Consider the following 14,605-nt stretch of genomic DNA (forward strand, 5'->3'; position numbering starts at 1 on the left):
TCAAATTTTTTAAAAAAGGTTTATTTTTTTTTTCCGGTCTAGAGGTTTTTTTTCTTTTTTTTTTTGGGTTTGTTTTTGGGGGGGGGGGGGGGGGGGGGGGGTGGTGGTGGTGTCTTGTAAAGAAGAGAAAATTCTTCATGTTAACTGTTTTCCGGTTGGCAGGATTTTGGTAGTGCATTCATACTCTGGAATTGTAACTTTGCATTGAGTGGATGCTGCCACTTCTAATCATAGTTGTACTTTTGTCCGGTAAACTAGAGTTCAAGCCAATCCAACAATATACTAGAGAAATTTCTCAGCTGCAGAGTAGCGGAGGTATTATAATTTAGCTAATATTCTGTTTGTCTCACTTAAATGATTCGGGAAACAAGGTTAAATTAAATGATTCTCATTGAACGGCATAATAAAAAGGTGACATGCAATATTAGTAAGATTCTATTTGCTATGGAGCATCCAAGCATGCCTAGACCTCTTGCAGCCTAACCAAGATTCTCTCTTAGAGATGAGCAGGATTGGTGAAATATCGAGTTTATTCTGCTGCAATTGAAGAAATAACTAGGTAGAGTTGCCGGGAGCCTTTTTGTTGACTTTGTTCGGTCTTGAAGAGGTTTTGTTATTAATAAGCTTTTAATATGGCATTTACAAAAGCTCTGTGGTTGTTTGATCACTTAGTTAACACAAGATTTATGACGTGGTGCAAAAGGGATACTAAATATTGTTCTAATACACATTCTTGAAACTTAAAATAGAAGGGCTTTGACAAGAGAGGAAAAAAAATCTCAAGAAAACAAGCAGAATATTATTGATAAGGCTATTAAAAAGAAATAAGCATGGTAAATTTATCTATATTAGTTGTAATTGATCCTAATTTAAATAAATTTATAATTCATTAAGAAGAAAATATAGAGCAAATCTTAAATTAACTAAAAGAGGAAAATTAAATTTATATTCCTACTGTGACTTTATTGTCGTATTTTAAATACGCATGTAATACAGAAGACATCCAAGTTTTAAGATTAACAATGGAGGGCGTTATATAGCGAATATTCTCATACAAATTCATTTTATCATTTTCTGTGTATAAAATGCACTTCAACAAATGCCATTTTGCGTATCAATATTCCTTACTGGTCCCTTGAACCATTTCCTTCCATCCAAGTACCACCAAAGCATTATCAGTGTGAAAACCAAACCAAGGGCAACTGGTGCATAGTTGAAAGTATTCCAAGTGATGGGATACAGAGTAGGCAACAGGAATACTGAACAAGTATACAATACCCACAAGAATGCTATGAGGCATATTGGCCTTCTTGCTTTGCCCAAATAGAACGGCCCTGGTTTGAAGTTTTTCTCCGCCATCACCAGCCTTGCATATATTGGAATAGCGTAGGCACCAATCCATCCTATTGCGCTGATTGATATGAGTGCAGTGAATATGATATCAAGTTTCAAGATGGGCAGTCCTAGAATCATGCTTATGGCTGTACAGAGCCACACTGCATTTCTCGGAACCTTGTATTTCGGGTGAAGCTTTCGCCAGATTGGTGAAAATGGGATCCCATTATCTCTTGATAATGCATAAACCTGTAAATGATGGTGAAAATTAATTGGATTAGATGTAGCCATTGCCCTTCAGGATTATGGATTGATACAATAATGTTTGCTGTTTTTTCTTACTACTCTAGCAGCAGCTGCAGTAACTGAAAGTCCACAAAAGAAATAAGATCCCCAGACGATACAAAGGAAAACTATAGCTCCGGCAGAATTATGAAACCTTCCATGGAATGCATCATAGAATATCTGTGCTGGCACGAGTTTACCACGTGTTTCATTGTTCTCATCGTATAGATACTCGAAATTCTGTAATAAAACACGATGTCAAATAAAATATTCTAGTAATTTAGTGTAGTCGTTTGGCTTTTTCCATCCTGAGTGTATACTTGCAAAATAAGAAGTTTGGAACTCACCTGGATGCTGAAAGTGAGAGACAAGATATAAGCCCATCCAAAAACTGATATGAGGGCAATGGAGGCAAGAATGGCAACGGGGCCAGTTCTATCAGCACCTTTAGTTTCTTCAGTTAGATGAGCTGCAGCGTCATAGCCGCCAAGGCAAAAGTTGCTGAGAAGTACCGACAGGATTACTGCATACGGTATGCTGCTTACGCCTGTCGATCCAGGAGATGTTTCGAAGTGGGTGAACACGTATGAAGCTGGTTGCGTAGTCCTTGCTACCAGAGGAAGCATTACTATCACCACCCCACCGCCAATCACCTACAAATTGTGTCCAGTACTAGCACTAAAGCAAGTGAAGAGGATTTCAATTTGAAGGGGCGTATGTATGCGTTCGCAATATATACCTGCCACCAAAAGGAAATTATATCCAGAAATGCAATGACTTGTAATGAGAAGCTGTTGAGTATTGCCCATATAATAGCTAGGCTCATGTACGCTGCCACAAACACGCCCCTTGGAACAAAATATCCTCCATTTTTGTGTGTTCCAGTGGCCAGCAGAATGATCATTTGCAGTGCCTGTGCTCCTGAATATGCCTATTCCCCATTCCCCAAGAGGAGTAAATAAAAAGACACACTTAATGATGTGAACAAAGACCAAAAGAAAACGAAAAAAAAAACCTGTGTGCCAATTCCAGAAATGCTGCCAACGGTCTCAAGCCAAGCGCAGCACCAGGATGCCAATGGCCCCCATTTAGGTCCAGCCAAATGTGCCGCCCAAAAGTAGAGTGATCCTGTGGTCTGTCGATGGATAAACATACAAATCTCTTGTTTTAGTCAAGAAAAAGAACGAAACCAGCTACAGTTCGAATTTACTTTTCAGGAAACTGAGACGGAAACGAGAAGCTAAAACGAAGAATACATTATGGAGAGAGGAAAGAAGCATTTTGTACTGGGAAAGAGGAGCAAATCTCAGCCAAGGCAACTCCGACAAAGAAGGTGAAGAATGTGACTACAACCCATCCCCATATCAAGGTTGCGGGTCCTGCATAACGCAAGCTTTGCCCGTAGAGTGGCGTTCCCACGAAAAGTGCCACGATTGAAAATGTTATTGCAAGTGTCTTGAATAAACTCTGCCAATAACCAAGGAACAAAAAGTGAATTTCTCATCCATAATCTATACTTGCATATGTATATAGGAATAACAGTACAACGTTTTACATGATATATCTAAAGAAAAGAAAAAAAAAATGAAGGGAAAGATAACCATTTCTCGTTTAAGTTCTTGCTTGTATCCAAGCTCATTGAGTCGTTTTTCCCCGGAATCTATTTTCACAGCATCGGGGGGTATTCCAACTCTCCCCATTTTCAAAATTTGCAGAGCACTAACGCAAGGTTGTGTCGAATTGCTAGAAAGGCTCATAAAGAACCCTTTATCATATTTTATATTCAAAGTTGTTTGGATGACTAGAAAAATTTGATTATGGTTTGCACAAAACTCTATTAAATAAGAAAGCGGCCGTTAATATTTTTGTATTAAATATACTTGCAACAACAATATTCTTACTAGATATGGTGACATTTTATGCAATTATAGCTACAAAAGTCTTCCCTCTAGTTGCTTACGATGCATCTTTTAAGGATGTATTTTTTATAATTTTATCACAAATTAGTTTAAAAACAAAATGAATGCGTCAGAAAGTGAGCAATTTGAATATGCTCCCTTAGTCTAGGCTATTAAGGATTATCTCAAATTGGATTGGCATATTTCAATCCCTCATATCTACTGAGAAGCAAATTTTGCTACAAATTATATGGCGAACCTCCCTTTTTTTATTTTTTTGATCTTACTATGTACCATATTCTCGTTGGATGTTAGGTTCATTTTGTTTCGTGACTCTTACGGAGTTGTCCACCCCCGTTTTATTGTTCACTAACTCTTTTTAGAACCCGAGTTAATTAAAAAAGAAAGAGCAATTTGCAAGCAATATGCTCATGACTGCTGACTTTTTAAATTTGAAATCGACAAGAAGAAATAATTTAGATTTTCTCCCCATTACTCTTGATTGTAATATAATATTAAAAAACAAAAAAAAAATCTGACTTTTTCCTCCATAACAAGAAAGCCCAATAAAACTCTTATAAAGTTCACATTGTCTTCCACAACTATAGGACTATTTGTTCGATAAATAGTTTCCGCTGTGGTTTGATAGTTAAATTAATGAATTATTATATATTTTACTAATCAACTAAAGTTCCTGTTTTAGCAAATGTCATGAGATCCTTTGTCAATCCATATTTCAACAACAGATGGGCATGAAAAAACATTGGGAAAAAACAAAACAAGAAAAAATCAATGGTAACATAGAAATGTCGAACAAACAAAAACTTCTAGATTTCATGCAACCAGTTCAAGCAATGAATTAAGTCACCTTTCACGTATATTATATACTGTGATGATATTTAACAAATTATTTTATAATAGATAATAATAAGTGTCAGTTTCTAAACATAAATCAGGACCCAACACAAAACATTATTAATCTTTCATATACATATTCTTTGAATTATTCAGAACGATGAAAGTGAAAATGTCGCATCAAACAGAAGCAGCTTAACTACTGAGGATGTTATGAGCAATGAATATTGTGGAAGTTTGCTTTTGTCCCCTTATATAACACCTATTGACTTCTTTTTTTCTTCTTCTTTTTTCCATTTTTCATTTTAAGATTTTATAATGTAAACATATTTTGCAAACACTTTTTTTTTATTATATGAGACTGTTGCTTTGAATACAACATATTCCATAATACTATAATTGATATTTACAATCAAATAATTACTGAGATTAGTTTACATCAACTCTTAAATAGCACAGCCCAGATTCTAACCCTCTCTAATATTTGAGGGACTTCAACTTCCACTCAAGAGATGAGTAAGGAACTTTAAATTAAACTCCCAAAATGCTCTATAATGCTTCTGTGAGGATTCAAACCACTTTCCTTACATTTATGAGGAAATGGCTCTAGCCACTAAGCTAAGGCCCAATGGTTATTTGCAAACACTTCTTTAAGTTTATAATTTTCTTTCTTAATTCATCGGTCAATAAAGGAAAATATATTTCTTCTTATATTAAGTACAAGCGGCTCTTCAAAAAAAAAAAAAAAAAGCACAAGAGGTGGTTCAATAGAGCTGCATTTGAGCAAAATATCACTAAATCTAAAAGAACAATATTATAGCAAATCATTGTTATTCTCATATGTTAGGAAATTAGTGGGTGAAGCAGACATGTAGCTAAAGTGAAATTGTAAAAAAATAAAGAACAAGCACAAAAAGAACACCAAAAAATTACGTGGTTCGATTTTTTAGCCTACGTCCACGGGCGAAGACAGAAGGAAATATTTTACTAGTAAAAAGAAGTTACAAGTATTATAGTATTTTAGCTCACTTCCCAAAATCTCAATACACACAAACTTTCAAATCACTATAACAAGAGGTTATAATTTCAAGCTCTCTAAACTCTCTCTCAAAAATACTAAATTGCTCTTTCACTTAAAATGGAATACTTCAGCTCTTCATCTGCATTTCTATTTATAGCAAATAGTGGCCAAGAAAATCAACGATTTTAGCCCACCAATTATAGCTTCAATTTTGTCAATCCGCGTGGCTTCAATTTGTCAATCTAGCTTTCAAAGTTTGTGGGCTATGTCTTCCATTTTCTTTGATTTGCTGGCACCAAAGTCAAGTACCAAATTTGGTGCGGACTTTTAGGTGCTTGCTTTGACATCATACAAATTCATTTTATCCTTTTTTTTTTGTGTAAAGAAGCACTTTAACAAGTATGCCAGTTTGCATACCAATAGTCCTTGCTGACCCGTTGAGCCATTTCCTAGCATCCAAGAACCACCAAAGCATATAAGTGTGAAAACTAAGCCAAAGTCAACTGGTGCATAGTTGAAAGTATTCCAAGTGATAGGGTAAAGTGTAGGCAACAAGAATACTGAACAAGTAAACAACACCTTCAAGAATGCTATGAGGCATATTGGCTTTCTTGCTTTGCCCAGATAGGATGGTCCTGGTTTTAAGTTTTTCTCCACCATCACCAGCCTTGCATATATTGGGATAGCATAACTACCCACCCATCCTGTTGTGTTAACGGATACGATAGCGGTGAATATGACATCAAGTTTTCAAATTTGGCAGTCCTAGAATCATGCTTACCGCCGCTCAGAGCCACACTGCATGCATTTCTCGGAACCTTGTATTTTTGGTGAAGTTTTCTCCAAATTAGAGAGAATGGGATTCCATTGTCTCTTGATAATGTATAAACCTGTAAATGATGGTGAAGAGTACTGTGTTAGATATTGCCATTAGGTTTTTGTTATGTCTATGCGATCTGAAAGTCGGATTTCAAAAATTTAAAGCTGATGTTGTGAGAATGTTAGCATTTTTTCTTATGACTCTGGCAGCGGAAGCAGTAACTGAAAGTCCACAAAAGTAAAAAGATTCCCGAATGATACATAGGAAAACTACAGCTCCAGCAGAATCATGAAACCTTCCATAGAATGCCTCATAGAATATCTGTGCAGGTACAAGTGCACCAGCTGTCTCATTGTTCTCATCATATCGATAGCCAAAATCCTGTAATGTTACTCATTCATGTCAAATGAAATACTTTAATCAAGTTTAGGGGTTTTGCTATTTTATATAAACTTGTTACTAGTACAACGTTTCCCAATAAATTAACAAGTTACAACATTTACGTTTCAGTTTTAACAAATCCCTTGAAATGTGAAGCAAAGATTAAGATGCTTGCAGAATAGCCGGATGCCGAAAGTAAGTACCAAGGGTGGAAAGAATGGAGATCGGGCCAGTTCTATCGGCACCTTGTGTTTCTTCAGTTAGATGAGCTGCAGTGTCATAGCCATAAAGGTTGTAGTTGCTTAGAAGCACTGACAGGATTACTGCATAAGGTTCGCTGCTCACTCCGGTGGAGTCAGGAGACATTTCGAAATGAGAGAACGCGTATGAAGCTGTTTCTGCAGGCCTTGCCACCAGAGGAAGCATTATTATCACCACTAAACCCCAATCACCTGCAAATTTTGTGCCGCTGTCGAGCTGAGAATTTCAAGTTTTAGAATATATATTCATCAAATGATAATATCTCATTTTTATTTTCGTCCATCACTAAAGTTAAGGGAGAGAGGGAAAAAAATAAGAAAAAAGAAAAAAGAAAAAAATACACACACCCCCACATACCCACCCAGAGACAAGTAGAAAATGAGTGGGGAATCTTTGAAAACCAAGTTGGACTTGGACAAGGGAAATAAACAACAGATCCGTTTAAGAGTGATAAGGTTTATTGTGGAAAGTAACACGTATAAATGGGGGTGAACTGAGATAGAAGCAGCGGGTTATGCAGATTGTTTACATCACGAGAGTGCTTTGGGAATGGGGTGAACTGAGATAGGAGTAGCGGGTCAAGTCGACTACTCAAATCGTAAGAGTGCCTTCGGAACATACAACCCAAAAATTAGATAGGCTTTTTCGATTTTAGACCCATCATACTTATAGACATGACTCCTTTTTTGAAACCCAAAAGGTCACCCAAATACCATGGGCTTTTAATAAGGTTGGCCACTTGAAAACCTATAAATAAGCATTTTTTAATTATGTAATAATATTTATATTATTATTGTAATAATTTATCTTCCCCAATATGAACGTCACAATTCTAATGAGTAAACATCACTATTTTCGATGACATTTTAAACATCTACTTTATAATAATAAACAATAATTAGTGTCAATATCCAATTTGTAATCATGACATAAAACCAAGATATATATTACGCTGTAGGGATTGCATTATTCAGATAGAAGCAGTTGAGCTACTGATGATGTAGGGTTGATACTGTTCTTTCATTCAACGAAAAAGACTCTTGAAAATGAAAATGGGATTTGATGTTTAAAGAAGCAATTTGATTTTCATTCAGGAGTTGACTTGGTTTATAAAATTGTTTGGTTGGATTTTTGGTGTAAATGGTTGGCTTCATGATAAAACATGATAATGATCCACAAGTAAGATTCTTAATATTGGTTTTTCTCCTCTTTATCTTACGTGACATGCATATATTGACTTTGTTTTATTTTACTTTTAGGTTTATACTTTATTCAAATATTTGAGATATATTCCAATATAAAATCCTCCAAATTAACACCGGCCTAAACTAAAAGTTTCATTTTATTTACTAATTTCAGTGCACGATCTCATTTTATTTGGGAAAATGAGAAAAATCGTTCTGAAGCAACATTATGATTAGCACTTAAAATTAAAATAATCAATTAAAGCTTGCAATTGTCTAGAAGAAAGACATTGTGGCATTCCAATTACGGAAATTGTTGAGAAAGCCCTAATTCGGTGGTTACACAGTTAGTTATGCAACTAAATTCAACACTAATTATCTAATCAATTAAGATTTAAAAATGTTTAATTAGCCACCATATTGGCCGACACATATCAAGAGTCAAGACTTCCTCTTTCACGTTATAAAATTCCAGGGCAAGAATATACACAAAAGTTTGCTTACAAATTAAATTAGAGTGGGATCAATTAACTAATTAATTAATTAATTAATTAATCACAGCCAGAAGTCAGTCACATTCTTTGATTTCCCAAATGGAAATTGGTCCAACCGGATCAGAACCGACCACGTCAAAGACTTTGCTGTCATTTACAATAAAATTTTCATTAATTTAATCAGTTTAAAATTTATTAAATAATTGACTGAATGGGGGTTTGATTTTAGAAAATAAATAAATAAATAAATAAAGCAAGACAGAGATGAGAGACCAAAAAACCAAATCCATGTACAGACACCCTAGACCATTTCTCTGTCACCTCCATGAATGGCTTTGAAGAGACACCATTAGTCAGCACCATGTGAGTTTTGAAGAAGAAATGCAAGAAGAAGAGAGACTTTAATTTGATTCTTGAAATGTAAGAAAGGGAATCATATAATAATAAAAAATAATTATTAGTTCAATTAATAACTAATATTCATGCATATTTGCTCAATTGCTTGACTCGTATTCCCAGGCCAACCCCAATCCAAATACTGTATCTTGGGGGCATGAATTTGAGACCTTCCATGGCTGGCCTGGCTCCCTAAATCACTTAACAATAACAATATCAATCATGGCCGTCTGTTCCACTCCATAAGTTATATTATCCATGGTTCCGTTTTTTCGTTTAAATACTAACATTACATTACAAGCTAAAGGTGTTTTCCCGTGTTTATCGGAATCCAGTCCCTAAATTAAATAGTAAATACTGTTATGTACAGTGCTGTCCATATTTTTTATTCTTTTTTTTTTCTTGTTTTTGAATTGAATTGAAGTCAATGTTCACATATTTTACTTCCAAAGAGGACTTTTTAATCAACCGAAAAAAAAAAAGTTCTATAAAATTTGACCAATTTTTTTGTGTTATATGCACTCATCAAATAAAATGAAATTATATTTGTTTCTTTAGTATACACGATACACTCAAGCTGAAATGCTCAATCTCACCGGCTAAAATATGAATCATGGTAATTGTCAAATTTTAACTAAGCTTGTTTACCGATCTTAACTAAGCGTTATAAATATTATTGAAATTATAATTACTTTAAGGAGTGCCCGTTAGTTATTTAGCTAGTAAATCTCCTACTGTAGTACAAAAAAAATAAGGAGAATCAAACTCTGCTCACACATGTGAAAATGGAATTCGGCCATCTAATTACTAATATGTATAGAAATAAATAAAACTATCTTTACTAGCTGAAAATTTTGATAGAAAATTACTATGCAAAAAAAAAATAATAATCATACATCAAATCTGTTAGGAAATTGGTGGGTGAAGCAGACACGCAGCTAAAGTAAAATTGATAGAAAAATAAAGAACAAACACAAAAGAAAATACCAGAAATTACGTGGTTCGGCTTTTAGCCTACGTCCACGGGCGAAGACAGAAAGAAATATTATACTAGTGAAAAGGAGTTACAAGTATTGTAGTATTTTAGCTCACTACCCAAAACCCCAATACACCCAAACTCTCAAATCACTAAGCACACAAAATTCTTTGCTCTTGCAAGAATCACTTCTCACAACTCTCAATTCTCTCTACAAAATTGGATCTCAAGATTGGAATAAAATGAATTAGGGAGCTCTTCCTTTTATAGCCAAAAAATGGCTATTAAATTAATATATATATGTATATATTTCAAATGTTGTTGCCAACTTCTTCTTTTTCTCCATTTGGATGGCACCATTTTCTTTGGCCGGCAGCACCATTTTCTTTGGCCGGCTTGTCAAAGCCAACTTGAATTGGCTTTGTGGCCACCAGCCTTTGACATTTCTCCCACTTGGAGATTTGATTGAAAATCAATCAATCTCCACATCATCCTTTCTTCTTCGCCATAAACATGTTGCCTACGTTTTTGCTAGGCCACAAAAGGATCTACTCCAGACAAACTTATCAGTATTTATCGGCTTGGTCAAAACATCTGCTAGGTTCTCCTTAGTATGGATTTTCTGTAAATCCACACTTCCATCTTCCACTACTTCACGAACGAAGTGATACTGGACTCCTATGTGCTTTGTCCTGGAATGAAAGGCTGGATTCCTTGCAATGTGCAAGGCACTCTGACTGTCACAAAACACAGGAATTTTCTGTTGTTTGTGCCCAAGCTCCTCCAATAATCTTTGTATCCAAATAGCTTCCTTGCAAGCTTGTGTAGCTGCCATGTACTCTGCTTCTGTTGTAGATAAAGCCACAACGGTCTGCAGTTTAGAAACCCAGCTTACAGCTGCTCCCGCAAGTGTAAACACATAACCAGTAGTGGATTTCCTTTTATCAAGATCTCCAGCAAAATCTGAATCCACATAGCCTCTGACAGTAAACTCTGATCCTCCATAACATAATGCAACATTTGAGGTTCCTCTGATGTATCTCAGAATCCTCTTCACAGCTATCCAATGCTCTCCACCAGGATTCGCCATGTATCGACTGACTGCTCCCACTGCTTGTGCAATGTCCGGTCTTGTGCATATCATAGCGAACATCAAACTTCCCACTGCTGATGCATACGGTACTCGAGACATCTCCTTCCTCTCCGCTTCATTGCTAGGACACATACTTGAGGATAATTTGAAATTAACAGGAAGTGGGGTAGAAATTGACTTACAATCTTGCATGTTGAAGCGCCGCAAGATTTTCTTCAAATAATTCTTCTGTGAGAGCCAAATCTTCCTGTTATTTCTGTCTCGGTGAATTTGCATCCCTAGAATCTTGTTTGCTGGTCCCAAGTCCTTCATTTCAAACTCCCTAGCCAACTGTGCCTTCAATTCTTGGATTCGATCTTTGTTGGGACCTGCTACCAACATGTCATCCACATACAACAGCAAAATGATGAAATCATTATCTTCAAACCTCTTGTAATATGCACAATGGTCTGAACTGAGTCTGTTGTATCCAAGGCTCATAATGAAGGAATCAAATCTCTTATACCAACACCTCGGCGCCTGTTTGAGACCGTATAGAGATTTGTTCAACCTGCAAACCAAGTTCTCCTTTCCTGTTTCTGCAAAACCTTCTGGTTGGAGCATATATATTTCTTCTTCAAGTTCTCCATGAAGAAATGCAGTTTTCACATCTAACTGCTCTAGATGTAGGTCAAATGTGGCACACATTGCCAAAACTATTCTGACTGTTGTGAGTCGAACCACCGGAGAAAATATCTCGTTGAAGTCAATACCTTCTTTCTGAGCATATCCTTTCACTACCAGTCTCGCACGATACCGCTCCACTTGGTCATTGCCATCACGTTTGATCTTGTAGACCCATTTGTTTCCAATGGCTTTTCTTCCGTGTGGTAGTGGTACAAGTTCCCATGTCTTGTTCTTGTGTAGAGCTTCAATTTCTTCCTGCATTGCTGTCATCCACAAAGCAACATCTAAGCTGTTTAAAGCTTCATGGAAAGTTGAAGGCTCTCCATCCTCTGTTAGAAGACAGTATGCAACGTTGATCTCTGTGACATATTCCGAGTGCCACGTTGGCGGTCGTCTCTCACGAGTTGACCGACGAACTTCTGGAGCCTCGGACTCGACTGGTTCTTGTTCCTCGTGCTCTGGTGCTGCTTCAGAAGAATCTGAATTTTCTGGATTATTTTCGACATATACTGGCACAGTCTCAGACTTTTCTTTTACAGTGCCATCATCTCCATCTTTTCTTTGCAGTTGATCTTCTACAAAGATAACATCTCTGCTGATGACGATCTTATGGGCAGTGGGGTCCCACAGACGATACCCCTTTACTCCATCAGCATACCCCAAGAAGATACATTTTCTAGATTTTGGATCCAGCTTTGTTCTTTCTTGGGCATTGTACATCACGTACACAGGACATCCAAATGCATGTAGGTAGGAATAATCAGCTGGCTTTCCAGTCCACATCTCCATCGCTGTCTTCAGCCCAATAGCTGTAGATGGCGATCGATTTACTATATAACAGGCAGTTTTGGCTGCTTCTGCCCAGAATGAATTAGGTAGACCAGCAGTCCTCAACATAGCTCTTATTCTTTCTGTAAGAGTTCTGTTCATCCGTTCTGCCACTCCATTTTGTTGAGGAGTGTATGCCACCGTGAACTGTCTCTGAATACCTTCTTGCTTACAGAAAGCAAGAAACTCGCTGTCTGTATATTCTCCACCATTATCTGTCCTCAAGCACTTGATCTTTTTACCAGATTCAAGTTCCACCCACGCTTTGTATTCTTTAAACACAGGAAATACATCTGACTTTTTCTTAATTGGATACACCCAACATCTTCTGGAATAATCATCAATGAAAGTCACCATGTACTTTGCACCTCCCATGGATATATCCGGTGATTCCCAAACATCAGAATGAATCAAGTCGAGAATGCATTTACTTCTAGCAATAGATCTACTGAATTTTAATCTATGCTGCTTACTTGTAACACAATGCTCGCAAAATGGTAAACTTACCGATTTGAGCCCTGGAAGCAATTTTCGCTCAGAGAGAATCTTCAAACCTTGTTCCGACATGTGGCCAAGTTTGAGATGCCACATCATCGTTGACTCTTCTCCATTTGATGCGACACACGCATCAGCCTCCTGTAGTGTTTCTCCTTTAAGCATGAATAGATTAGCACCGATCTTTTCTGCCTTCATCAATACAAGCGCGCCTTTAACGATCTTCATAATTCCATTCTCCACATGAGTTTTGTACCCATGACTATCCATTTGTCCCAAAGACAATAGATTTTTCTTCAGGCCGTTGACATGTCGTACCTCTCCAATTGTGCGAATTGTACCATCAAACATTTTTATTTTGATAGTACCAATACCAGCGATCTCCAAGGCATGATCGTTACCCATATATACAGATCCTCCTGAGATAGGTTCATATGTGTGGAACCATTCTCTCCTAGAGGTCATGTGCCAGGTAGCTCCTGAGTCTATAAGCCAGACATCAGAAAGTCGTTTTCTGCCTTCTGAAACAATTGTTGCCTCGCTGTAGAGTATTTCGCCATCATCCGAGGTACTTGCTACACACCCCTGAGCATTTGATGACTCAGGTTCTTTACCCTCTCTTCTCTTCTGATTACTCCAACACTCCTTTTTGACGTGCCCTTTCTTGCCACAATTGTAGCATTTAACATTCTTCTTACTTCTAGATTTTGATCTACCATGATTTTGACTCCCACTGGGGCCACGTTCCGTTGATCTCCCTCTCGTCACCGATAGCGCCTCCGCTTGCTGCGAACTTGCTTGTCTATTTTCCTTATTTTTCCGCCTGCTCTCCTCATTTAGTACGGAGGCTGCAACATCGTCGAAAACTAGACTGTCCACTGGATTGTTGTTCGTCAGGTTGATGATGAGTTGATCATACGAATCTGGTAGACTTTGAAGTAGAAGCTCTGCACGTTCATTTTCCTCTATATTATGACCCAACGTTGTAAGTTGTGAAAATAAAGTCTTCAAGGTGTTGATGTGGTCGGTCACCATTGTAGATTCCGCCATTCGAAGAGTATAGAGTTTCCTCTTCAAGAAGATTTTGTTGTGTAGTGACTTGGCCTCGTACAATTTTGTGAGAGTATCCCAAATTTCCTTCGCCGTATTTTTCTCTGCCACACTGGATAATACTCCATCCGCAAGTGCCAAGTGTAGATCAGAAATGGCGTTGCTGTCTACCTCGTTCCACTTGTCATCAGTTATCTCCATGGGCCTTTCTCCAATTGCTGCCAAACAATTATTTTTCCTCAATACAGCTTTCATCTTCATTTTCCACAACGAAAAATTATTTCCGTTAAACTTCTCAATTTCATACTTTGCCGCCATTTTGTTGATAAATACCGCACACAAGTTAGTGTACCACCTTGAATAGTTGTGAGTATGTGTGAGAATGCACACCAGGAAAGTTCCCAGGAAAGACTGGAGGGGTCACAATGGTCCCACTTAAAACCCAGACTCCTTAAGCTCTTATCGCCTTTGTGACAGAACTTTCCTAGACATGTACAGAACCACACAGTTGTTTTACTCACACCACTATTCCCTGCTTTGCACCGCAAAATTCTTGGATCGCTTCCA

The 14,605-nt window shown here is 37.2% G+C and overlaps 2 protein-coding genes and 1 pseudogene across 4 annotated transcripts in view; 1 reads left to right on the forward strand and 2 right to left on the reverse strand.

The window, feature by feature from the left end:
• LOC18041500 (protein translocase subunit SECA2, chloroplastic) overlaps window positions 1–1,733 on the forward strand; it is a 14,638-nt gene extending 12,905 nt beyond the window's left edge. For 2 of the 3 annotated variants that reach the window (XM_006434215.2, XM_024184749.1), the window contains exon 32: window positions 161–435. The gene's annotated coding sequence lies outside the window, so the exon portion shown is untranslated. Of the gene's footprint in view, window positions 1–160; window positions 436–1,686 lie in introns of those variants that run through there. The other variant, XM_024184748.1, reaches the window with a different exon arrangement.
• LOC18041501 (amino-acid permease BAT1 homolog) lies at window positions 1,082–3,320 on the reverse strand. Its single transcript, XM_006434216.2, has 7 exons — window positions 3,222–3,320; window positions 2,908–3,087; window positions 2,636–2,755; window positions 2,360–2,551; window positions 1,968–2,273; window positions 1,678–1,860; window positions 1,082–1,584 (listed from the first exon to the last, which is right to left on the reverse strand). Exons 1-7 carry the CDS (start codon window positions 3,318–3,320, stop codon window positions 1,093–1,095), a joined length of 1,572 nt encoding a protein of 523 aa, XP_006434279.2. The 3' UTR covers window positions 1,082–1,092.
• A 2,435-nt stretch (window positions 3,321–5,755) lies between these two features.
• LOC112098201 lies at window positions 5,756–8,897 on the reverse strand (annotated as a pseudogene).
• Between the last annotated feature and the right edge of the window lie 5,708 nt (window positions 8,898–14,605).

This window comes from Citrus clementina, unplaced genomic scaffold, assembly GCF_000493195.1.
Source record: "Citrus clementina cultivar Clemenules unplaced genomic scaffold, Citrus_clementina_v1.0 scaffold_5, whole genome shotgun sequence".
NCBI lineage: Eukaryota > Viridiplantae > Streptophyta > Magnoliopsida > Sapindales > Rutaceae > Citrus > Citrus x clementina.

Coding starts and splice junctions, on each gene's coding strand:
- LOC18041501 (XM_006434216.2), bottom strand. CDS start 3,320: ATGGGGAGAGTTGGAATACCCCCCGATGCTGTGAAAATAGATTCCGGG. Junction 3,088..3,221: donor AAGAACTTAAACGAGAAATG/GTTATCTTTCCC, acceptor GGTTATTGGCAG/AGTTTATTCAAGACACTTGC. Junction 2,756..2,907: donor AGATTTGCTCCTCTTTCCCA/GTACAAAATGCT, acceptor ATCCATCGACAG/ACCACAGGATCACTCTACTT.